Genomic DNA, 24,452 nt, shown 5'->3' on the forward strand with positions numbered 1-24,452 from the left:
ACCTCCCAGATATAAAAGCACCAGAACAGAAAGATTGAGTAACACAAGATTCACATTTAAAATACCACAAGGAGTAAAGGAGAGGGGACAACTATTTTAATCTTCAGCTTGTATTTCCTCAACTCTTCAAGAAACAATTTTTCATGCTGGGTTTATTTCTCTACTCAAATGGTGATAAATTAGAAATATTTTTTCGGTGTCAATAAATGAATAATCACTTATGCAGATATTCTCAGTAGCTGACATAAACAAACCCACCCAATTAAAAACAGAATGTGTGATGAAATTCTGGTTCAGACTGTAATATAATTAACTAAAAATATACGAAGTGTGTATTTCCACAGCATTTTCCAATATGCTGAACTTTACAAAGATTTATCAATGCAGGGGCACCTGGGTGGCTCAGTGGGTTAAAGCCTCTGCCTTCGGCTCAGGTCATGATCTCAGGGTCCTGGGATCGAGCCCCGCATCGGGCTCTCTGCTCAGCGGGAAGCCTGCTTCCTCCTCTCTCTGCCTGCCTCTCTGCCTACTTGTGATCTCTCTCTGTCAAATAAGTAAAATCTTAAAAAAAAAAAAAAAAAAAAGATTTATCAACGCAAACTTTATGAACATTTCTTTTTACTAGCATAATAAGAAAATGTTTATTAGCATGGAGAGGACATAATAATATATTTTCTATGGTACACAAACCTGAGTCTACAAATTTCTCACCAAAGCCAACTGTCTTTCTTGCCTGTGGTAGACGTCATGTGCGGGGATCCTAAGCCACACTGCTTCTCAGTGTGACCAAAAGCTTCTATCGATGGCACAGTTGGCTGGGGTTATGAGTGTAGTCTGTGGTGAAGCCAAAGAGACCACATTGTGTAGGGAACCACATTGCGTAAGATTTCAGTCTTAACAGCATTGCAGTAAGAAAAATCCAGGGACTACTTACAGAAATACATCAGTTAAGTAGCTTTGCTTATTTATAAGTCATCCATTGAATTAGTAAGCAAAAGGCAGAGATTCTTTGAGATACTAATAAAAGTTCATCCATTCATGTGCTCACTCATGGATTCACTCATTCATTCTACCAGTTTTTAGGAGTATCTTCTATGTGTCAAGGTTAGAAAAAGTGGCCTTACAGTCTAGTGACTGAGATAAACACAACCATTTCAATCCAGTCTGATTTATGCTTATTCAAGTAATCTGAATCAAGTAAAATCTCTACATACAAATTTTGAACCAAATTCAAAATTTAATAAACTAATCAATTTTCAAGAATACAACCTAGGGCCCCTGAGTGGCTCAATCGGTTAGGTATCTGCCTTTCAGGTCATGGTGTTGGGGTCCTGGGATGGAGCTTTACGTTAGGCTCCCTGTTCAGCAGGGAGTCTGCTTCTCCTTCTCTTTCTGTCCCTCCCCCCTCTCTGCTCGTGCTCTCTCTCTCTCTCTCAGATAAATAAAATCTTAAAATAAAAAAAAAGAATTTAAATCAGAATCTTCCTTTACTGCTCTATATTTAGCCTAATACTAATAGTACCATCTCAGAACTACAAGTGGTTAGTTGGTCTATAGAATTAGTCATCTATTTAAGTAAAAGATGGAAAAAGAAAAATATTCCCACAGGTAAGTGTCCTTTCATCAAGGACTTGGCTTCTTGAATACAACCAGAGAAATTTAGCAAATATTTGTGGCTAGTGGGCAAATGTACATGGGATGACAGCCTACCTGAAAGGGGAAAAAAAAAACCCATAACCTTCAATATGGTCTAGGGTCAGACTATTTAAATATCTTTTACTTCTCTGAGCTATTTCCTCATCTGTAAAATAGAGAATATTACAATATCCAGTTGACCCCAGAACAATGCAAGTTTGAACTACATGGACCCACTTATATGTGAAGCTTTTTCGAAAAACAGCTGTACAAAAACAGTACAGTACTGTAAGTGCATTTTCTCTCCCTTATGACTTTCTTAATAACATTTTCATTTCTCAAGCTCACTTTATTATAAGAGTATAGTAAATTATACATATAAAATATGTGTTAATTGGCTGTTTATATTCTTGGTAAGGCTTCCAGTCAACATCTGCTTACTGGTAGTTAAGTTTTAGGAGATTCAAAAGTTATATGCAGATTTTCAACTGTGTAGGGGGTTGGCTCCCCTAACCCTCACATTTTTCAAGAGTCAACTGTATACTCCCTAGGGTTCTTACAAGGATTAAAGGAGATAGTCATTGTTTGTGCCCAGCAGAGTATCTGGCACATTTGAAGAACTCTATAAATGAAGGTTCTGTCATAATGTTGCTATGTCACATTATGCAGTGTCACATCCTTGTTTCATCTCATGAAGTCACCCTCCATTTTTCTACATGCTGGCACAAGTGTATTCATAGTGACTTTCAACTCAGTAGTCTGAGATGGTCACTTCAACATAATTCAAGACTTTCTTTCTAGAATGCTTAAATTTTGTTTGAGGTACCATAGCAAGGAAGATGAAGTCCATTCCAAAGCTACAACAGAGCAAAACGCCACGGAGCTCCCTTGTTGGTATCAGACTGCGGTAACTGTTGCAATGTCTTCCTTAGGCTAAGGAACTTGCCTCCCCTCATGTTTTATCAATTGGTCTTAACTCCTGTAGACTTATAGAGCTAGTTAATGTAAGCTATCTTCTATAGGACAGGTCTTCAAATATGCAAAGACGGCTACTCTGTCCTAGCTAAGGCTTAACTACTTTCCTTGTACTAAACATTCCCAGTGAATTTATTCCTTACGTGACACAGTTTAAGGAAATCAGCATTCTCCCTGCATCCCCCCCCCCCCCCCCGGTTATTACTGTCTTGCAGCTAGTGGTATCAAAGCCACTTTCTTTATACGTCAAGGGGTGGAGGCTAAAATCTTGAAAGGATTCCCCCCACCCCTGTGACTGTTGCCCTGTTTTGTGGAAGCAGTCCAAACCCATCTGCATGGTTACTATAAGCCCAGGAATCTTGGAATCACGGCTAGGTTCTTTTTCTTTTCCAATAGGGTTAAGAGCAATCAGATAAAAGAGGAGAAGCCTTAAGGAAATCTGATTAGGACAGACCTTTTATAAAACAACAGCAACAATAATGAAGCATTTAAATAATTCTCAATCTATGCAGATGCACACTTTCTGAAGATCGTATCATTACACATACGGAACTACTCTCTGGTCGTAATTCATGACACAGCAGAAATGACCAGTCAGATTACTAATGCAACAGCTTTCCCAAGACCAGTTTTTCATTCCAATTTACTCTTCACAAAGCTGTCAACAAACATAAGCTGATTATGTCATATCCCTGAGTAAAAGTCTCTCTTGGTTTCCTTGGTTGCTTAGATGATAAACCAATTTCTCAAACTAAGAAAATTCTTGCACTACCACCCCTGCACCCCCACCAGATATGCTTTTCTAAATCTCAGATAGCTGTTAACCCACTGTGTATGCTTCACCATCCTACAGGCTACGTTCCTAACCCTAGCCAGCTGTGTAGCTGTTGTGAGCTTTAGATTGGGGCAAAAACAAGGTGGCCTAATATATCTTTACAACTCACTACTGCTAAGATCAGGCAGATGGCGATTCGGGGTCTTTTCTGGTCCCATACAAATTTTAGGACTGTTTGTTCCAGCACTTTGAAAAATGCCGATGGTATTTTGATCAGGATGGTGTTCAAAGTACAGCTTGCTCTGGGCAGCATTTACATTTTTAACAACGTTTATTCTTCTACTCCATGAGCTTGGAATGTTTTTCCATCTTTTTGTGTCTTCTTCAATTTCTTTCATGAATGTTCTGTAGTTCCTCGAATATAGATAATTTACCACTTTGGTTAGATTTATTCCAAGGTATCTTATGGTTTTTGGTGCTATTGTAAATAGAATTGATTCTCTAATTTCTCTTTCTACAATTTCATTGCTAGTGTATAAGAAAGTAACTGATTTCTGTGCATTGATTTTGTATCCTGCCACATTACTGAATGCTGTATGAGTTCTAGTAATTTGGGGGTGGAGTCATTTGGATTTCCCACATAAAGAATCATGTCATCTGCGAAGACAGAGAGTTTGAATTCTTCGTTGCCAATATGAATACCTTTTATTTCTCTTTGTTGTCTGATTGCTGTAGCTAGGACTTCTAGTACTATGTTGAACTAGAGTGGCAAGAGTGGGCATCCTTGTTGCATTCCTGATCTTAATGGAAAGGCTCTTAGCTTTTTCCCACTGAGAATGATATTTGCTATGGGTTTTTATGGTGAGTAACATAATATAAAAAAAGAAATTAACATCTAAAAAAAAAAGAGTTAGGTAGATGGGGCCACCAAGAGTCCCACCTACCATCATCTTCCCCTACCACCATTTCCTAGATCAGAACCTCAGGACCTTGTTCTTTGCTGTTCTCTCTGTATAAAAGAATGCACTTGTCCTAATTCCTCTGTAAAACCTCATTAAGTTTAAGATGATGATCAAATGCCACTCTCTTTGTGAAATCTTTCTCCATTTTCCTAGGCAGTATGCCTTACAATCCCCTCTGTGCTCTTGTGGTCTTAGGTCCTTTTTCTGTAAGAGCAGTTACTGATTTATAACGTAATTTTTATCTCTATGCTTCCTTTCCTTATTAGATTATGAGCTCCTCTGGTGTACTGAGGATTTGTGTCTTACTCACATTTGTAACCTCAGAACCTACCATTGTGCCTGTCACAATGGTAATACACATTACCACATAAGGATAATACACATCTGTTGAATGAATAATAAAATAAAGTATCTGTTTTGTTTTGAAAAAGAAAGCTGATTTCAGTAAAGTTTCAAAAAAAGAAAAAAGAAAGGAGAAAGAAAACTAGAAGTTACAATGGATTTGTCATAACTGTTCAGTGGAATTATAAGACCTTGCCAAATAATAAAATATTATTTTAGTAGAACCCTGCTATCTCCATCTAGAGCCAAGGAGGTGAAATTTTTATGGGCATGTTTATTCAAGCCAGTGCACTAAGCCAATTATGATTCTATGTCACTTAAAACTATCAAAGTTTAGAAAGCAAAATAGGGCATGTATTTATTAGCTATCAATTATTAAACATTACTATTTTTTCCCAATCTAAATAGTTCACATATTCAGCTTCAACATTTTTTGTTTTCATAACTTTCTAGGTTCATCTGACAATGTATTTAGTTGGCAAAATTTCTGCTTGACTCTATTTAATTGTTTCTCTAATAATGAGTAATTTTTTTCCATTGACATCAATCTGACAGCCATAGTTCTGTTTTCAAATGCATATTTTTGGGTTGCTATAATTCAAGGTATCACCAGTGTTTCTTAATTCAAATATTTACTCTATGTGCAATATCCCCCAATATGGCATTTCCTACAGCTGCTAGAAATCTTCTAGAAACCTACCATGTGAAATTAAACATAGTCTTCAAATGGTAAGAAGCTTTGGCTAGCGACCAGAATACTGTTTTCAGGTTGCTTTAGACTTTGTTGATCTCAACTGCAGACACCTCGACATATGGTAGGAATGTTCTCTCCTCATCAGTTCTTTACTTAAGCCTGCAATTTCCTTCTGGGATGAGAAGAATGGTAAGGATTCAAAACCATAGGGCTGCTGATCTTTATAAGTGACTGACTAGTATTTCTGAATACTATTTTTTTACCCCTCTTTATGGGAGGTGAGACGTTAGGTACCTTTTGACTTACTCCATGTTTGTTCATTTAATCTATAGTTGTAAACCTGTAATTGAAAAATCAAACTGGAACATTTCTTTAAAAAAAATGTGCTTGGGAGAATGGAGAACTCAGTAAGAACCAATTGTTCTCAACCTGAGCTAGCTCCTCATGCCCAGGGACATTTGGTAATATCTGAAAACACTTTTGGTGTGACAAATGGTAAGGTACTACTGGCATGTAGGACGTAGGGAAATCTAGTCATTCAATTCTTGTTCTCCTATAAATAAGGTCTCATTTTTTTTCTCTGGCTGCTTCTAATATTTTTTTTCCTTGGTTTTCAGTTTCATTATGATGTATCTGGGTACTGACTTTTAAAGATTCATCCTTTTGATGAAACCTTGAAAGTTCTCTTGCAATTATTATTTCAAATGCGTTTTCTGCATAAACTCTTTTTCCTCTCCTTCAGGGACTCTGGTGTCTGCTGATACAAATGTCAGACAGTTGGTATTGTCCCAAAGGTCCATGAGCACTGATCTTCCCCCTGCCCCAATTTTTTACTTGTTGTTCAGAATGGACAACTTCTATGAATCTGTCTTCAAGATTTAACAGAAATTAATATGACTCTTCCCTCTGTTACCTCCATTCTGCTATTGAATCGATTCAGTGATTTTTTAAAATTTTGGTTACTTTCTATCTTTCCCTTCACTTCAAGAATGTTTGCTCTTACTTCTTGAAACATTTTTATCATGATTTCTTTAAAAGTCTTTGGTAGATAATTCCAACATCTGCATCAATTCAGAATCATCTGTTGATTATCTTTTCCCATGAAGTTCTCCTGGTTCTTTACAGGCTAAGTAATTTTGGACTGTATTCCGGATATTCTGAATATTATGTTATGAGATCTGGAGTCTTATTTAAACCATATGGAAAATGTTAATATTTTTCTTTTATCAAGAAATCAACCTTGTTGGGATTCAGAATGCAAATTCTGACCAGCCTTCTATAGGTTGTGGTTTCAATGTCAGTTCTGTTACAAAGATGTTGAAAACATCTGTCTTGTACATGTACCATCCAGTGTTCAGTCTGGAAGCCAGGCTCCAGAAGCCAGCTCTGGAAGCCTTGGCTCAGTTCACAAAATCTCTGGTAGGTATACTGCTTAAAATCAGACCTAAGCATATCCAGCGCAGGGGTAAGCTGAGGAGTTCATAAAGAACTTCATGGGGGATACCTGGCTGGCTCAGTTGGTGGAGTGTGTGACTCTTGATCTCGGGGCTGTGAGTTAAGAGCCCCACACTGCATGTAGAGAGTGCTAAAAAATAAGATCTTTTAAAAAAGGAGGACTTCATGCCACTGTTTTTTTAATCTTCACCGCCTCTGTCATCTCCCTGGTGCTTTTTGGTTCCTTGGGTCACCCCTTCTGAGTCCTCTGACCAGAAATCTTGTACTTCAGTTCTCCCACTCTTCCACAAACTTCCCATGTGATTTTCCTCTGATTTCTCACTCTTGGGAAGTAGACCGCACACAAGTATCGCTTAAATCTAGCTGTTGATACTGGATCTCGTTGAAATGCCTTGACATTTCTGTTATGTAGGTGACATTCATCTCTGGTTTCTAATATAAATGTAAATATTCATTATTTATTCATTTGATAAATACTAACTGAGCACCTGCTATGTGCTAGTCATTGTTTCATGATACAAGGACACTTGCCTCAGGAACTTACATTTAAATCAAGGGGAAATGAAGTGAATACATATTAAGTAAATATACAGTATGTCAGAAAGAGATAAGTGATTTAGAGAAAAATATATTGAGAGGAGGGAGGTGGGAGTGCAGACTGCCATTCAGAGTCAGATGGGAGCCAAGAGAGTGAGGAAAGGAGTAATGAGATCTGCTTGAAGGTAAAAGGATTGTTTCATTTTTCCTAGTTATGTATTGGATCAGTCATTTCTAAGATAATTTGGGAGGTAAGACAGTTAGTTGGGGGTCCATGTACAACCTGCCACCTTGCTCAGAAGTTCCCTGATATTATGTCTCTTCATTTTATTTTTTATTTTTTTAAAAGATTTTATTTATGTATTTGATAGAGAGACAGCGAGAGAAGGAATGCAAGCAGGGGGAGTGGGAGCGGGAGAAGCAGGCTTCCCGCCAAGCAGGGAGCCTGATGTGGGACTCGATCCCAGGACTCTGGGATCATGACCCGAGCCGAAGGCAGATGCTTAACGACTGAGCCACCCAGGCACCCATGTCTCTTCATTTTAATCATTTGAATTCCATATGTTCAATGCACAACTTTCAAGTGTGCCTGAAGAACAGGCCAACTCCTCATTATCAAACAGCCTTTGGAGTGGAATTAGTTACTGTTTATATGTCCCCACTTTTTTTCTTTTCTTTTTTCTTTTTTTTTTAAACAGTAAACACTGACTCATGTACTCTGGGCCAAGTTTCTTTAAGGTTTTAGTTTACAATAATTCTTTTCTTGTGTGTTTTATAAAATAGGTTCATTGTACAAAAATCAGAAATCACAGATAAGCAAAGAGAAGGAAAAAAGGTAATTTAGAAATATTCATTTAAAATAATTTTGGTCTGTACACTCCCAGTTTTTTTTTTTTTTAAACCACAAATAAGTTTCAAGGGCTTTTCAACAACTGTTCTCAATGTAAGTATGGGCTCAACCACTAACTCGAGAGCGCCAACACCACCGCACCCTGCTGCATGACAGAATGTCCAAGGTTGCTCACGTCATGTTTTGAATTCTGTCACTTTCCAAGGAGACATACATGTATCACCTGTTTAGTGTCCTCTTTAAAAATCTTTAATAAAGCTTCTGAATTGATGGTGAATGCTCTTATCTAGTAAGATAAATTGGCTAAATTTATAGCCAGGCCAATCACACATGTCTTTTTGTCACTAATAAAGGCAACGAGGTCAATGCACTGCAGCACTGACAACTGCTAATTTTAAGTACTCTGTGCTAGCCACACCAATAAGCAACTTATAAGTTGTTTATAATTAAAATTAAAAACATCTTCTACACTATTTCAGAAAATTCTATCACTGTAAGACATCAGAGTTTAATTTTGACTTATTTCCAGAAAAATGAGCTAGCTATAGTTAATAAAACTCAAGAGAACCAGACAGTAGTGTTTGCTTGAACTATTCACACTTATTTGTCCTGGTCCCATCAATAATTAAACTGCCCCCTGATGCCATGAGCATACCATTTAATTCTTCTGCTATGCCGCACTGAAATGCTCTGAAAAAAGTTCCTCTTGTTATATTATTTACTACCACTGCATCAGCATCCTAAATTACATATGCTAGCTCTCTGCTAATAAAACAGGAAATTTATTTTTCAGGAAATGTATTACTCATTGGTAAATCACAGCTACGACCATCTTTACTCCAAAAAGGCGAAAGATAAAAATTTTATCCAAAGCATGACATTCTAATACCACTCTCTGACTAATAATTCTACTCCAAGGAATACAGCATAAGAAAAAACACCATAGATGTGCAGAAGTTTGAAGTGTCCAACGACAGGAAAAGAACATGGCCATGCAGATAGTGAAATACTATGTAGGCACGAAGTATCCTGTTTTAAAAGATTACTTCCAGACATGGGAAATGCTAACAAACTTTACATGAAAAAGACAAGGTCCCAAGCTATATGTAACAAAATCTCAAATTTTGTAAAAATACACATATGTATGTTTGTATACTACGCAAATATGTTTCTATATACAAATACTGGAAAGATATAGCCCAAGATATCAATCACAGGTAGTGTTAATATGGAGAATTTTTTCCATTTTTTAATGTTTTCTAAATTTCTACAATGAATATATATTTTTATATTAAAAAAGAGACTCACATACAGATTGGTGGTTTTCAGATTTTTAAAAAACTTATGGGGGGCGCCTGGGTGGCTCAGTGGGTTAAAGCCTCTGCTTTCAGCTCAGGTCATGATCCCAGGGTCCTGGGATCGAGCCCCACATTGGGCTCTCTGCTCAGCAGGGAACCTGCTTCCTCTGACGCCTGGGTGGCTCAGTTGGTTAAGCAGCTGCCTTCGGCTCAGGTCATGATCCTGGAGTCCTGGGATCGAGTCCCACATCGGGCTCCTTGCTCGTCAGGGAGCCTGCTTCTCCCTCTGCCTCTGCCTGCCATTCTGTCTGCCTGTGCTCGCTCTCTCTCCCTCTCTCTCTCTGACAAATAAATAAATAAAATCTTAAAAAAAAAAAAAAAAAAAACTTATGGAACTTTTCTTTTAAAAAGGTTAGAGTGTTAGAGATGTGTTGTAGATTGGTATCTTTTATTGACATATTAATGTCTCTGAATGTTTTCAATGGTCTAAATGAAAATGCAACATTTTTTCCCTAGGAAATGTTTTTGTTTTCTTTCTTTTCATACTGGGATATTTAAGTAGAATAGGATTTGGCCTTGATCAAAATATAAAATGACTACAAATTTTCAAATTTTACTAGTAATCTCTCTTTCCTTCAGGTTGGGCAACACAACCAATGATACCCAAAAGTATGTTAATTTAATTCCTGTGAGTCTGAATCAGATAACCTATAGCATTTATGCCAAAATGGAGTAATTCTCAGTGGCCTGGGACCAGTCTCTGCTGCTTTGAAACCCTGCCTATAACAGGATGATGGACAGATTTTGCTACCTCCCCCAAAACTGTCATTCTTCAGGATTTTCATAAGAAATGAATATACTGGGCCAAGACTAGAGTGTCCCAATTCTATGAAGTATCTTACCTGAATACTTACCTGAATAACATCTCCAGTTACCACAGTACCAACAGAGCCACAGTAACTATGAGCTAAGACATGTGGGCAAAGACAAAATACCTACCCACCAGCCTGGCTCTACAATTTATATCTTTGAGTCTTTTATTTCCTCCTCTGTGAAATGTGAATTATAATACCTGTTCACGGGCAGCACATGTGAGTGAATGTCTGAAAAATGCAGAGTACAGTGCTTGGTGCACAGTTAAAATTAAGTAAGTGGTAGTAGTATACAGAGGTCATTATAGAAATAAACTGATACTTGATGCATATTTATGCAAACCAAAGAAGGACAAAAACATGAATACTTTGGAAACAATCCATGGGGAAATGATAGAGTTGAAGATCATTTAAAACACACCAAGATAGGGTGCCTGGGTGGCTTAGTGGGTTAAAGCCTCTGCCTTTGGCTCAGGGCATGATCCTAGGGTCCTGGGATCGGGTCCCGCATTGGGCTCTCTGCTCAGCAGGGAGCCTGCTTCTCCTGTCTCTCTCTGCCTGCCTCTCTGCCTACTTGTGATCTCTCTCTGTCAAATAAATAAAATCTTTTTTTTTTTAATTTATTTGACAGAGAGAGATCACAAGCAGGCAGAGAGGCAGGCAGAGAGAGAGAGGAGGAAGCAGGCTCCCCACCGAGCAGAGAGCCCGATGCGGGGCTCGATCCCAGTACCCTGGGATCATGACCCGAGCCGAAGGCAGAGGCTTTATCCCACTGAGCCACCCAGGTGCCCCAAATAAATAAAATCTTTAAAAAACAAAACAAAACAAAAAAAATGAAAACACCAAGATAATTTAGCATATTCAATGGCTACCATTTTACTGGGCTCACTTTAAATGATACACTTCTTTTAACATTCTTGAAATTGGGAAATAAGATCATGTGATAAGGTGCTTAAATAAAGTGATTACTGCAAGCTGGCTGTGTCCTTTCCTGCAGTTCTGCCTGCTGACATTAATTACATTGTTCTGTACGGCATATGAGCCGCACATTTTCTGGCTACAGTACCCAAGCAGATGCAGGACCCTCTCTTTCAGCCTAAGTAATGGAAAGAAGGTAGCAAAATCTCATCACTTTGGGAGGCACGGCTGGAGAACAGAGAAAGAAACACCTTGCTACCTCCTGTTCTTCCGGGAAAGAAACAAGGGCTGATAATGACACAAACCCACGTGTACAAGGAGGCTCCAATTCCCAACCTTCTCCTAAAAAGGCCTCAGTGAAGCCTCAAAGTTAAGACTCTCCATGGGAAACACCTGGGGGGTGGGCACTTCAGGGGCCCGGAGTGGGGATGAGGGGGTGTTGACCAACACAGTTATTCATTGGGTTATTCCCTGATTTCCCATTCACTGAGGAAATGTGAGAACCAAAATTTTAATCTGGCTACAATCAAGGACACTGGGAAGACACTTCCCAGAGTGTGCTTACAAATATGGTTTGGAAAATCTTAGGAAGTGATAAACCAACAATATGCAATGATCTGGATGGGGTCATCACGTATATTCTCCTTAGAATGAGGACACACTGAGTATAATGGCTTGAGGAAACATTTAGTATAATGGTACAGAATAAGGGTTTAGAATACAGACAATAGTAAAGATAACAGTTAAAAGATAATAGTTAAAAATTACCTAGGACTTCTTAAGTCCAGACACCCGGCTAAGTGGCTTCTCATGGATGACTCATGAATCCTCCATACAATTACCCAAAATAGGTCACTATATCTACTTTACAGATGCAGAAACGAAGGCCTAAAATGTTTACAAATACTCCCAAGTCCACACAAATTGTGCTAGTGACAAAGCCAAGATTCATGACCAAAAGTATCTGATTTCAGAGCCTAAAAGATGAACCACTACATGTAATTCTGACCAACAGGGTTCATTTACAGTTTGAAAGGCCTAAATCTGAAATAATCAATATATGAGTAATTGAATATTGTTGTTTTTTAAAACAGTTTCACCATTTCTGCTTGCTGAAAATCACAACTATTTCTGATGTGATTAAAATTTAAGTTTTAAAGCTATTCCTTATACCTATGCATGGAATTAGATAGATATTTTTCTAAGTATCTTCCTGATTGTTATGTCCATTTGGGCACAAAAACATTCCTAGAATTACCTGCTCCAGACTCTTTATTTGACAGAACAGTTTGGGTAAAAGGATTTTCTACTGCTGGCTAGACGGAATACAATACAGCTGTGTAAGATGCTGAACCTGTTAGTACCCAGCATTTATCTCGCTCGATCTCCATACAGACAAGGGGATACTTTTAAAAAATGAGGAAGTCTCAAAATCCTCTCCCCAAAAAAGACAAGCATTGTGCTAAGGACTCCATAATAGTTCTAAAGGTCACTTCAGACTAGCTCTGATGATTTCTTTCCATTCTGATAGAAAATACGCTTCTGGAACCATCAAAATGGAAGAAGAGTTGGACCGAAGAGGAAGGTTTAGTAATCAAAAAAAGAAAAAAAAAAAGGCAGAAGAGACTAGTCTTGCTTTTTAATCTAAAGGGACCTAAAGTTCTCTGGACTTGATAGGTATGGATTTAGCTTCCTTTTCTTCGAGATGACAAATGTGTCCTAGCGGGCTGGTTTGGCTTCTCAATAAGCTCCAATCTTTCCCTTTTGCCTTCTTCCTCTTACACTTTCTTTTCCCGGCAACAATATGTGGAAAAGTGTGGGATGTAGTGTGCTGGGTTTGCTTGAGAAAGGTAGAATTTGACACCTGTAACTGTAATGACTGTTAACTCTCCAGCTGGTCAGCAATGGTTAGATGACTGTTTGTCCCGCTAAATGCCAAAGCAACCAGTAGTCCCCTATAAACAGCATTCCAAGAATTAGACTTCTTTTGAGTCCCAGGAAATCTGGAAGGAAGAAAACTTCTAGGTAGCAAACAGGCTGTGTGTATGTGTGTGTGTGTGTGTACACACACGCACTTGTGTGTTTACTGTACATTCCCCAGACTCTTTCTTCAAGAGCCGAGAACTTATTTCCCCAACAACTGGGAATATCGGCTGGTGAAACTCACAGCTGATCACGCTCTGAGAACTGACCTTGGAAATGACCCTCCACCAAAAAGAGCCGCTTCACCCTAACACTACTTAGACCCTCCCCAAGGGTAGCTCAAATCCAATGACTGCAAAACAAAGGCGAGGCCTCCTCATCTGGACAGGACACAACTCCAAAGGACCATTCTAGCTCCAGAGCAGCCCGAAGTTCAGCTTCTCTCCCTCTGCCCCATCCTGCCTTACCCACCCCCTGCAAGAGTGGAGCACACTCTTTTGAATCTCTTGAATCATCTCCCAAGATCACAAAGTAAGGAAGCCAGAAGAGCTGGCATTCAACCCCAAATCTCTTTGACTCTCTGCCCCAGGTTTCTACCAACTGTATCAAGCCCTGGACTTTGATTTACAAAATACAAATCCTCACATCTTAGTAAGACATACAAAACCCCTTTCTATAAACCATCCTTCCTAGCCTCACATCCCAGCACTCAACTCCCACGTGACCCTGGCCCATGGACATCAAACCCTTTCCTGAACACACCATATTACTGCTTTCCCTGGAACAGTTGTCTTTGCTGCTTGATGACCACCTCCTTCTCCTACAGGTCTCACTCCAATCCTCACTCTTCTGTGAAGAATTTCCTGACCCTTCCAAAAAGGTTAAGATCTTCAGCTCTGAACTCCCACAGCAGGTTGTGTGTTCCCTTTAGCTTGGTAAATGCTAATTACTATAATGAGTTCCATGCAAGCAGGGACGTGTCTTTTAACTCTGCTTCCTCAGGCATTTTAAAGATGTTCTGTTGAATAGATACATAAATGAATTCAACTGAGGTGCTGGCTGAGATGCTGTGGCTGAATGGAGGCCAGCCTTCCCACGCCTAGAAGCATCACATAGCGCCATTCAAATCTGGATAGAATGTGACCTTCTTGAGCATGAGGACTGGTTTTTCATCCTCTATGTAGCCTTTCCAAGACCTAACACCATCTCCTGCTCAGAGATGTTCAAAAACCCCAAGGAACTAAATGAGGCTTTGGCCGAAAGGGCTGACATCTGAGAAAATCATTTTCATGGCTCTATAAACTATTTTTCAAATTTCTAGTTTTTAAGATTACATTGGGCATTTCTCTGCCTGTTCTTGTCTTAATAGGTTCTTTAAAATTGTTTTTAGTTCCTCCTTTGTTTGAAACATTTATATATTTTTCCTATTTTACACAGCAAAAGAGGACCTGGAGTTTGCTAAATTCTGTTTCTGGGTCAGAAAGAGAACCTAACGTGGACACATCAAACACAGCTGAGAGGTTTTCCAGCTGGCTGGCCTAACACTACATCTTTGTTTCCAAGGGCCCCTTTGAAACATAAATATGTCATTAATCTACAAGGTGGGGCTCCCCCCGACTTTCTGAAACTAATGCTTACTTCCTGACCAGAGTACAGTTATGGGTATAAGCACCACATGCTACTAGTACAAAGCTGAGGATAGGTGGGGAGAACCCTTGTCCTATAAACATAAAAACTGAAAGCCAGTCTTACTGGGCATGTAGCTGCATTCCCCACACAGGATATGGTCCAATTCTGTGACTGTTCTCAACAAAAATAAAATTACTGAGAGCTGGCTGAGAGTAGTAACAATGATAAGAAGGCTTAAAAGCCCAGCTCCTATTTTGTAAATGGATTTGGGAAGGCGGAAGCTCTCTGGCATGTAAGAGCCTGAATTTTCTGTGCCCTCTGGGATTGTCTTCATGTCATCCTCTCACCACCTCTGCTGCTAGTCTGCTGAGAGCAAAGAAAAAAACCATGATAACATTTTCCCAAGAGAGCAGCGCATCTGGTTATCCTGTCCTTCACAAGTGTCTGATCATGTGTGAGCCCCAAACACAGACTCTAAGGCTTTTCCCCTCTGGTTTCATTTTTCACAACTGCAGGCAATGCGTTCCTAAGGACAGACGGGCAATCTCCAGGTACATCTCATTTCACAATTTTGCTCACGTTGTTCAGGTCACAGATTCAGCGATTTACAACTTTGTACATAAGCCTGCTCGGCTAAATTTTTTTATTCTGTGTCTTTAAAATATTCCTTCTTTTAGCTAAAAACTCATGGAGTACAATTAAGGAACGAAGGCACCAGACCCTTCTCAGTCGTGCTTAGGGGCACAGGTTATGGGAAAGTACGCTGCGGCAGGACTGAGATGGAAAGTACCTTTTTAAACATCCTGGTCGAGTCCTCACTTATCTGCATGAACCGCATAATCACATTGTTCAGGTAGATGTCACTCAAGGTTGCATGGTCTTTGCTCTCTCTTCTCACTTGGTTCAGAAGCAGATACCAGCAGTTCACTGGAGACAACAAGTTCTGGTCTTTCCTGAGAAGTGAAAAAAAAAACGGAATTACCATCAATTTCGAAGCTGTCCCAAGCAGCTGAGGGAAGTCACCAAGGCACACGAGGAGCCACAACAGATGGGTATTGTCGCTCTTCTTCCTACTCTGGGTGTTGCTCAGAGAGGGCTACTCAGCAGACAGCAGAAGAGCCTTCCACGCTGTGATGGCGGAAAGCCAGCAATTCCTTAGACTCAGAAGGAAAAAACTGGACCAAGAACACCAGTCAAAACCCACACTCCTGACATGGGCCATTGGACCCTAATATACACAGTCATCAGGCAGGCTTTCAGCTTTAAACACCCCATTGTGAAGAAAGTAGTTATATTTACATAAAAATCTATTCACTATCATCTCACAGAGAGACTGTGGTTTGCCGCTACACACAAAGTCTGCTTTGAATGTCCAGTCTGATGCTGGAAAAGAGATCTGGCTAGGTATGCTTTCCGTGGAACATACATTTGAGGATTATTTATTAGTCCCCTGATACATAAACACTAGCTTCCCAAAACGTGTTCCTGGGAATCACAACTTGACAACATTTTTGGGAGGCTCGTGAACAGAACCAAGAAATTTACTGGCTTATAACTTGTCACTAAACTATTTCACATTTGTAAACATACTTTGTTTTATTCTAATATTTTTATTTTAATTCATTTTTTTAAGTAGGCTCCACACCCAGCACGGGGCTCGAACTCACAACCTCAGGATCAAGAGCAGCAACACTCTACATATGGAGCCAGCCAGGTGCTCCTACCTTGTTTTATTCTAGATAATAAACCTAAAAGTGAATATAAACCACAAAAGACGACTTGTAAAAAATCTTAAAGAAAACCTCCAAGCAAAACCAGTAACTAACTGGGATGTTACTACTTCAAAAAAAAAAAAAAAAAAAAAAGGAAAAAGTATAATGCTTTTTGTTTTTTGCAGTCAAATGGTCTACCACTGAGCTATACACCCTGCTTTTTGTTTTTTGAAGTCTAACTGAAAAATGAAGAAAAGGCACCAGAGGCTTAAGCTAACTCAGGGACACTAGAGCCATCTGTATCAGACATGTTATTCTACGACTCATGATCATTTATGACTCTGAATATTAATTAAGTTAGGAAAGAAATCATTAAGTCAGCTCTTTCTGCCTATACGTTCCACAGATTCAGGATTTGATAATGAATCAAGTCCAAACGCTCTACAGAAAGAAGAGAAAGTAGAGGACGGAAGTGGAAGCAGGAACAGGTGCAGGAGGAAAGTCCTCTTCTGGGGTCCTAGCCCTGGTTCACACTAGAAAAGCCTCCTGGCACAGCATAACTACAGCCCCAACCTAGGGAACGTCCTTTTTTTCTCAAAGCCATCAAGCAAGGGGCACTGGTTCTATGACAGACAACAGCCCTTCTATTGACATTCTCTATCCAGTAAGCCTGAGAGATAAAGATCACCTTGTTATACTGACTTTTACGTGTGTCCTTTATGCTGAAGTAACCCATACATTCTTTGAGAACATTTCTTACTTTGACAACATTTCCTATGTCTTTGTATCCCGAGTGCCTTCCCCATGGTAAGCATTTAATAAATGTTATTTCACTCACTGAATAAACACAAAATATTGCCTTAATAAATGATAACAATACCAAAATACCAATACCAGTAACAGCAGTAGCTGTCGGGCATGCATCTGTTACTATAAGGAATATGACACAAAGAATATGGATCTGTACTGTTCGAGGTCAAGTCCCAGAGCTACACTTACTAGCTACGTGATCTTGGCCAAATTATTTAAGCTTTTCTCTGTGTCTATAACTTCATTTGGAGAGTGGGTAAAATAACAGTATTTATAAGATTCTTATGAGGATTATTTCAGTTAATATATGTATATTTTAATGCTTACTATAATGCCTTAGATCCATAATAAGTGCTCTACAAAGTTCGCTATTTTTATCCAGGGGATGTTCTAAAGACTTTACACACAGTAACTCTACATAATCCTTACCACTACAATTCAAGGCAGAAATTCTTTGTATCCCCTCTATCCGTGAGAGAAGTGAGGCTTAGCGAGGCACGCTGATTTGCTATTAAGACCAAAACTGGTATCAGAGTCTTTGAGTAGGAGGAAGGCTGATCTAAGCCTTGGTCTTCTGTCAGAGGTAACTCTAAGCTAAGGACATAATGAACTACATAATGAACATCCCAAAGCTGAGTGCTGTGCCCAAGACTTAACATTTATCTGGTGGAGAGGAGAGGAAACACTGAGTACATAACCCATGCCAGCTATCAGTCACATCAAGCACTTCATCACGTTTCCCATTTAATGGTCACAAAATCTCGTTGTACAAGTTAGGAAACCAAGGCTCAGAAAGGGTAAGCAATTTGACCAAAACCACACAGCAAAGCCAGTATTCGAACCAGATCTGGCTCTTCCGTGAAGTTTGTCCTTGATTTTCTTCCTACCTTTGATTTGTCCTTTCTGTAGACTCATAATCCATCTTACCTTCATTCCCATATTCAATAAACTTACCCAAGTCAAAGAAAATTCCAAACGGTTTACCTTTTGACAAAAACACATCCACAAACTGGGAGAAAGAAAAAGGGGCAGCTGAAGCCCTAAGGGATCAGACTAAGGTGCATGGGCCCATACCCAGTTCGCAACCGATTATCAAGTGCACAGAAGATATTAAAAAATATTTACTGAATAGGTGAATGGGCTGTTTTCTTACTTTAAAAAGGGACAGTTACTATAATAGAGTACTGGCTTCAGTCTCCTTTCCAGCTCTAGTCTCTGTCAAGTACATTGGACATCTGTCCACCTGGAAACCATGACTAAGATTTATTTCTATGTTGGACCAACACGAGAGGTTGCCATTTAAAAAAAAAAAAAAAAAAAAGGTATTCCCTATCTAGAATTATTCTGCATTTGCTTCTGCAAAAGTACCCTGGGGATACTGCCCACCCTACTTTTTATGTAGGATCCAAGGCCACAGAAGGGTATAAAAGAAAATAGCAAAGCCAGTGGTGAAGACAAAGACAGGCCTCTCTGACACCCCCTCCAGTCTGCAGCTCAGGCTGAGCAGACAGGCCTTGTTGTTGCAGGGGGTTGGTGGTTTTCTGTTTTACCAACGCACTGAGACAGTTGTTGTGCTGGTCCCAATTTTACGCTGGAGTGCAGCGCAAAAGGGTTGCCAGTAGGAAACCTCCAGTCCCACAGGCCTACCTTGCACAGGCCTCACCTTTAGTCCCCATATGGGACTAAAGCGTGGATATAAATGTCTACTTGAGTTTTCAGTTTCCTCTTCCTTTTTTGGCCCCCGGAAATTTCCCTTTCTTTCCTATGAGTTCAGTTACACATTCAAAATGCTATCTATCGTATTTTAATCAGCATTTCTGGGAGTTTTATAAAAGAAATACTTTTCAGATTACCTAGTCTACTATATTTCCGGAAGATTGTGTTGCCTTTTAATTATCTCCTAGACAAGTCTATTTCTTTCTCCCTGTGGTGTTGCTAGTGCATGCCATTACTGTGAGCCCCCTGCATGGTCTCCCTTCCTTCACTATGGCTTCTTCCAGTCCATAGTCCTATCTGTGGTCTTCATCATCATTCTAAAATGCAGGTCTAAGGGGTGCCTGGCTGGCTCAGTTGGTTAAGTGTCTGCCTTCAGCTTAGGTCATGATCCCAGGGTCCTGGGAATGAGCCCCACATCGGGCTCCCTGCTCAGCGGGGAGCCTGCTTCTCCCTCTCCCTCTGCCTGCCACTCCCCCTGCTTGTGCTGTCTTGCTCCCTCTGTCAAATTAAATAAATAAAATCTTTAAAAATAAAATAAAAATAAAGTTCAGGTCTGAGCTGGCCAGTCTTCTTATTAAAACTCTCCAAAGGCTTCTCATGCTCTCAGAACAAAGTCCAAACTGCCAAGTGTGATCTACAAGCCTCCTGGACCTGGCACAATTTCATCTGGAGCCACACCGCTCACCACCTCACTACTCGCTCCCGCCCAACTGTTTCTTTTCCATAAAACTGCCTTACACCCCTTCCCTCTTACTCCCTGATGCAGGATGTTCCCCTTGCCTGGAACCTCCTGCTCTGGGCCCCTCAACTTGCCAACTAGTCATTCATGTTTCACTTACGTGTCACTTCCTCCAAGACCTTTCTCTGACCTTCCCTTCCCCACCTCCACTACTAAATGGATTTCCATCGGGTCTGTCTGCATTTATCCTGTCACAGTACTTGGATTTTCCATTAAAGTTGTCTGCCTACTTGTCTGTCTCTAGGATCTAAATTACAAAGCAAATTTCATATCAGAAAATCTGTATGTATTTTTTAAACAAAGGAAGTACATTTAATTCAAAGTTTTTTTTTTTTTTTAAATTAATTCAAGGTTTAACTGCATTTGGTCATATTATTTTCCTAAAGATCCTTGTTTTAAGTCAGTCTCAACTGCAGTGACCACAAATATGACTGGGGGATAGGGACCTAAACATAAGCAACCCCTACTGCTTATTTTCATACAAAATCACTACAGAAATCCTGAGGTTTTTGCTTGAAGAAGCAGCCACCTTAAATGTACCCACTGAAACATCTACCTGGTAGAGAGTTATTCCCAGTTTTCTGTAATCAGAAATTTTATATACACACACCTTTTCTTCTTATTTATAAAGTCATACACAAATATACATTTACTGGAAAGAAAAAAATATCAAGAGATCACTTTTAAGGCGGGGGGTGGGAGGTTGGGGGAACCAGGTGGTGGGTATTAGAGAGGGCACGGATTGCATGGAGCACTGGGTGTGGTGCAAAAACAATGAATTCTGTTATGCTGAAAATAAATAAATAAAAAAAATTAGAAAAAAATGTGATACATCGATGCTCATAAATTATAAATGCAAAGAGTTGCCTTTTACATATGGGGATATGCTAATCAACAGCTTCCCAAAGATGGAAAATTCTAAAACCAAGGAGGTGTTAAAAAGGTAGGGTATCACCTTGGAAAGATGAATTTGAGTCAAGTCTCTCTTACTTGTACTGTTGATGATCCTTAGTGCTTCTTGTCTTTGCCATGAACCTTTCTGCTAACTTCTCTAGGTTCCGAGAATATTCCGTCTCAATTTCAGCTTTTTTCCGGAAGAAATCCTGCAGGTCCTGGAGAAGCTGAACTCTCATCTCTGTTTGCTGTTCCAGGCATTTTTGCTGTTCTACCAGCTGAGCTCGAATTTCTAAGGAAAGAAGAGAATCCATTGGACGGTTTTGTGAAAATCAGTGAGGTGTGCTGGTATGTGCAAGATAAAGGTAACGAATCCTACTACACATTTAGCTCTGTATTGGACCTTTACGAGATTGCTGGGTCTAGATTCGTTCTTTACATAATCTGCTGACCCTTTAAAAGAATGAGACAAGTCCCAGGAAAGAATGTCAGAAATTAGAACAGAAACATGGGTTACATTTGCAATGCCACAAACATGCATGGAGTCATGAGGGAAAAAAAATGAAAGCCTTGGAGATAACAATTCATGACACGTGACATCTTTGAGGTGCTGTGTACATTGTAATTTTTTCAACAGCATTTTCCCTCAACTATCCCTTCTGAGTTTGAATGGCAAAGATGCGAGCATCATTTCTTCCAGACTTTTGAACCACCGCATATTTGCCAGTTGGCACATACAGAAACTGACATCTGGTAATTTGTATTTAGTGCATAAATTTCTAGTTTGTAAAACATGTAGCTTCTGGGTTTATAGGAATGCGTGCCTAAAAATAATTTCTTTCTATATCCAAATAATCCATTCATAAATGGAGTCCTGAGACTGCACTTCATTATTCTGGTCACAACACCAAAGGCTCTTCGCTTGGCCTTCACTTTTTACACATCGTTCAAACTAACAGCTCTATTGACACATGTAATCCTGAAGAGAATCCTTTGATGATTTTAATACATTCAGAAGGTTAAGGTTAGTCTTTGACTGATTTAGCGAAAACACAAAAGCAAAGGTGTATCATGCAAAACTATCTGTAAATGACTATTACAATGAAAACGGTGTGTTCTGGAAAATGAGATACAGCCGTAACAACAGACTTATTCTTGTCTGAGACCCAGGGTTCACCTCCAGACAAGCAGATTCATACTGGAAAACTTTATTTCATCCTTCCCGGAGTCAGTGCGTATTCCCTAAAAGTGAGGGCTGAATCTCACTGAGTACAGTTGATAGAAATCAATGTCCAGGGGCGCCTGGCTGGCTCAGTCCGTGGAGCATGTAACTCTCCACTCAAGAGTTGATCTCGGGGGACGCCTGGCTGGCTCAGTTGGTTGGACGACTGAGCCTTTGGCTCAGGTCATGATCCTGGAGTCCCGGGATCGAGTCCCACATGGGGCTCCCAGCTCCACGGGGAGTCTGCTTCTCCCTCTGACCTTCTCCTCGCTCATGCTCTCTCTCACATAAATAAATAAAATCTTAAAAAAAAAAAAAGAGTTGATCTCGGGGTTATGAGTTTGAGCCCCACATCTGGGTGCATCTGGGTGTACAGATTCCTTAAAAATGAAATCTTTAAAAAGGAGAGAGAGAAATCAATGTCCAAATAACATCTCCTCAATTCCTTCCTATTATTCTTCAATAGGGAAAGACTGAGCTCACAATATGTATGCATACACTTGGCCATGTTTTTAATCAAGCTCATTAACAGCAAGGTAGTCAAATTCTTAATGGGGAGTCAGGAAACATGCTCAATGTAATAATGGCTAACAATAATCAAACACTATTCTACACCCTACTGAAGTAGGTAGGAGTATTATCCTCATTTTACAAAAAAGGAACTGAGATTTAAGGAGATTAAATACTTTATCCTGGCAAAAAAGGCCCAAATAACTATGAAACGAGGCCCTCAGTAAGGTCATGTTCCAGGCAACACTGCTCTGGGGAGTGTAGGAAGCATTTCTCAAGTGTCCTCTCCTTGGTTTCTCTACCTCTAGATTGGGGGAGCCATTATTAATCACATAGAAGTGTGGTGATCACTAGAGTGAAAACATTATTACAGGCTTTTAACTACCAGGAACAGCATCTGGTTTTTAGTCAATCAAAGTAAGTGTTTTTCAATACAGTATTATAATCACCATGTCTGCCAAACTCTTTTCCCTACAAATACAGAACTATTTTTGTTTCATGAAGAAAAAAGAAATCAAGGGTGGGGATATTTCTCATTCAGGAATCTCAGTAAGTCTTTTAAGATTTAGTAATTTTAGCACATCTTGCTGCACTAAGAGAAAAGAAATCAATCGTCTTGGGCTGTCAACTAGTGTTTTTTTTGTTTTTTTTTCTCTTTTAAGCAGTGTTAGTGCCAAATAAGAAATAAAAGTGGCCAAGAGTACAGATCTCGATAGAACTACACAAAAATTCTGTGGGCTTCCTTCTTCAGTCTCATTCTTAGATTTTTCTCTTGCTTGCTTCCTTCAGTGTTTAAAATCAAGAACTAGGGGCACCTGGGTGGCTCAGCAGGTTAAGCCTCCGCCTTCGGCTCAGGTCATACTCCCAGGGTCCTGGGATGGAGCCCCGCATCGGGCTCTCTGCTCAGCAGGGAGCCTGCTTCTCCCTCTCGATCTGCCTGCCTCTTTGCCTACTTCTGCCTACTTGTGATTTCTCTCTCTGTCAAATAAATAAATAAAACTTATTTTATTTATTAATTAAATTAAAAATCTTTTTTAAAAAAATCTTTTAAAAAAATCAAGAGCTAGGGGATTTTGAGAAGGAGGACTATATTTAAACAGTTAAAAAAACTCATCTTCTTTTTGCAGGCAGTAACTGTCACTTCATATTATCTGTAATTTCCCCATGAAAACAGGACAGTAACAGCATTTTCAAGAAGGAAAATGTGAAGGGACAGAATCTAGGATATTGTTGTAAGAAAATAAAACATGCTCCAAAAACTGAAGGGGAATTCATTTGATCACCTCTTTAATTTAGACAAGTTGGGGACAAATGAGGAAAAGATCATCAAAAAAGAACATAAGGAAAAAAAATATCAGTATAAAGGTACTACCATAAGACACGCCTTATTAGGAAGAGAAAACCTTTGGGTTCCTCATACCACACCAGAGCCGCAAGGCAGCACAATGTCAGAGGAGCTCACTTCACTGCACGTATGGTAAAGCTTTATTAACATGACCTCACTAGACGTGATCTAACCTTATATGGCACTGACGAACTGAAAAGATTTTTTAATAAATGAGTAAAATAAACAGTCATATAAATTCTGGCTCACCGCTCAGAACAGATCAAAGAAGGCAGTGATGTACTGCACCCCACACCCTATCAATCCTTAATGGGACCACAGGGGGCTACAGGACATAGCACCACTGTCATCCCAGGTACCAAAGAATCATGAGGGCTGGAACTGGTGAAAGCATCACATTAAAGAGTGATTTCTCGAAAATGTGTGAGTCTTACTTCTGTGGAAGGGATTGCAACTTCCCATCCACCTTCTTTAAAGACACTCTCGCAGGACTCTATTAGCTTTCATGTATCTAGTATTGACCTGGATCATTTTTTTGAGACTCAAGCTTCATTTTAATTTAGTTAACCAAGCCATTATTGAGCCCCTATTTTGTGTTAGGCAGGAGTTACAAAGATTTATGATGCACAACTCCTTCTG

General features: G+C 39.6%; 1 protein-coding gene across 2 annotated transcripts in view; it reads right to left on the minus strand.

Annotated features, from left to right (window-relative positions):
* Positions 1-24,452, minus strand: part of LOC111159733 (SLIT-ROBO Rho GTPase activating protein 1) — a 274,927-nt gene that overhangs the window by 116,726 nt on the left and 133,749 nt on the right. For both annotated transcript variants that reach the window (XM_022522308.1, XM_022522307.1), the window contains exons 2-3: positions 20,833-21,028; positions 15,656-15,818 (exon numbers count right to left, since the gene is read on the minus strand). In XM_022522308.1, coding sequence (XP_022378016.1) covers positions 15,656-15,818; positions 20,833-21,028 — 359 coding nt within the window. The remainder of the gene's footprint in view (positions 1-15,655; positions 15,819-20,832; positions 21,029-24,452) is intronic.

Source organism: Enhydra lutris, unplaced genomic scaffold (assembly GCF_002288905.1).
Source record: "Enhydra lutris kenyoni isolate GAN:26980312 unplaced genomic scaffold, ASM228890v2 scaffoldscaffold69, whole genome shotgun sequence".
Classification (NCBI taxonomy): Eukaryota; Metazoa; Chordata; class Mammalia; order Carnivora; family Mustelidae; genus Enhydra; species Enhydra lutris.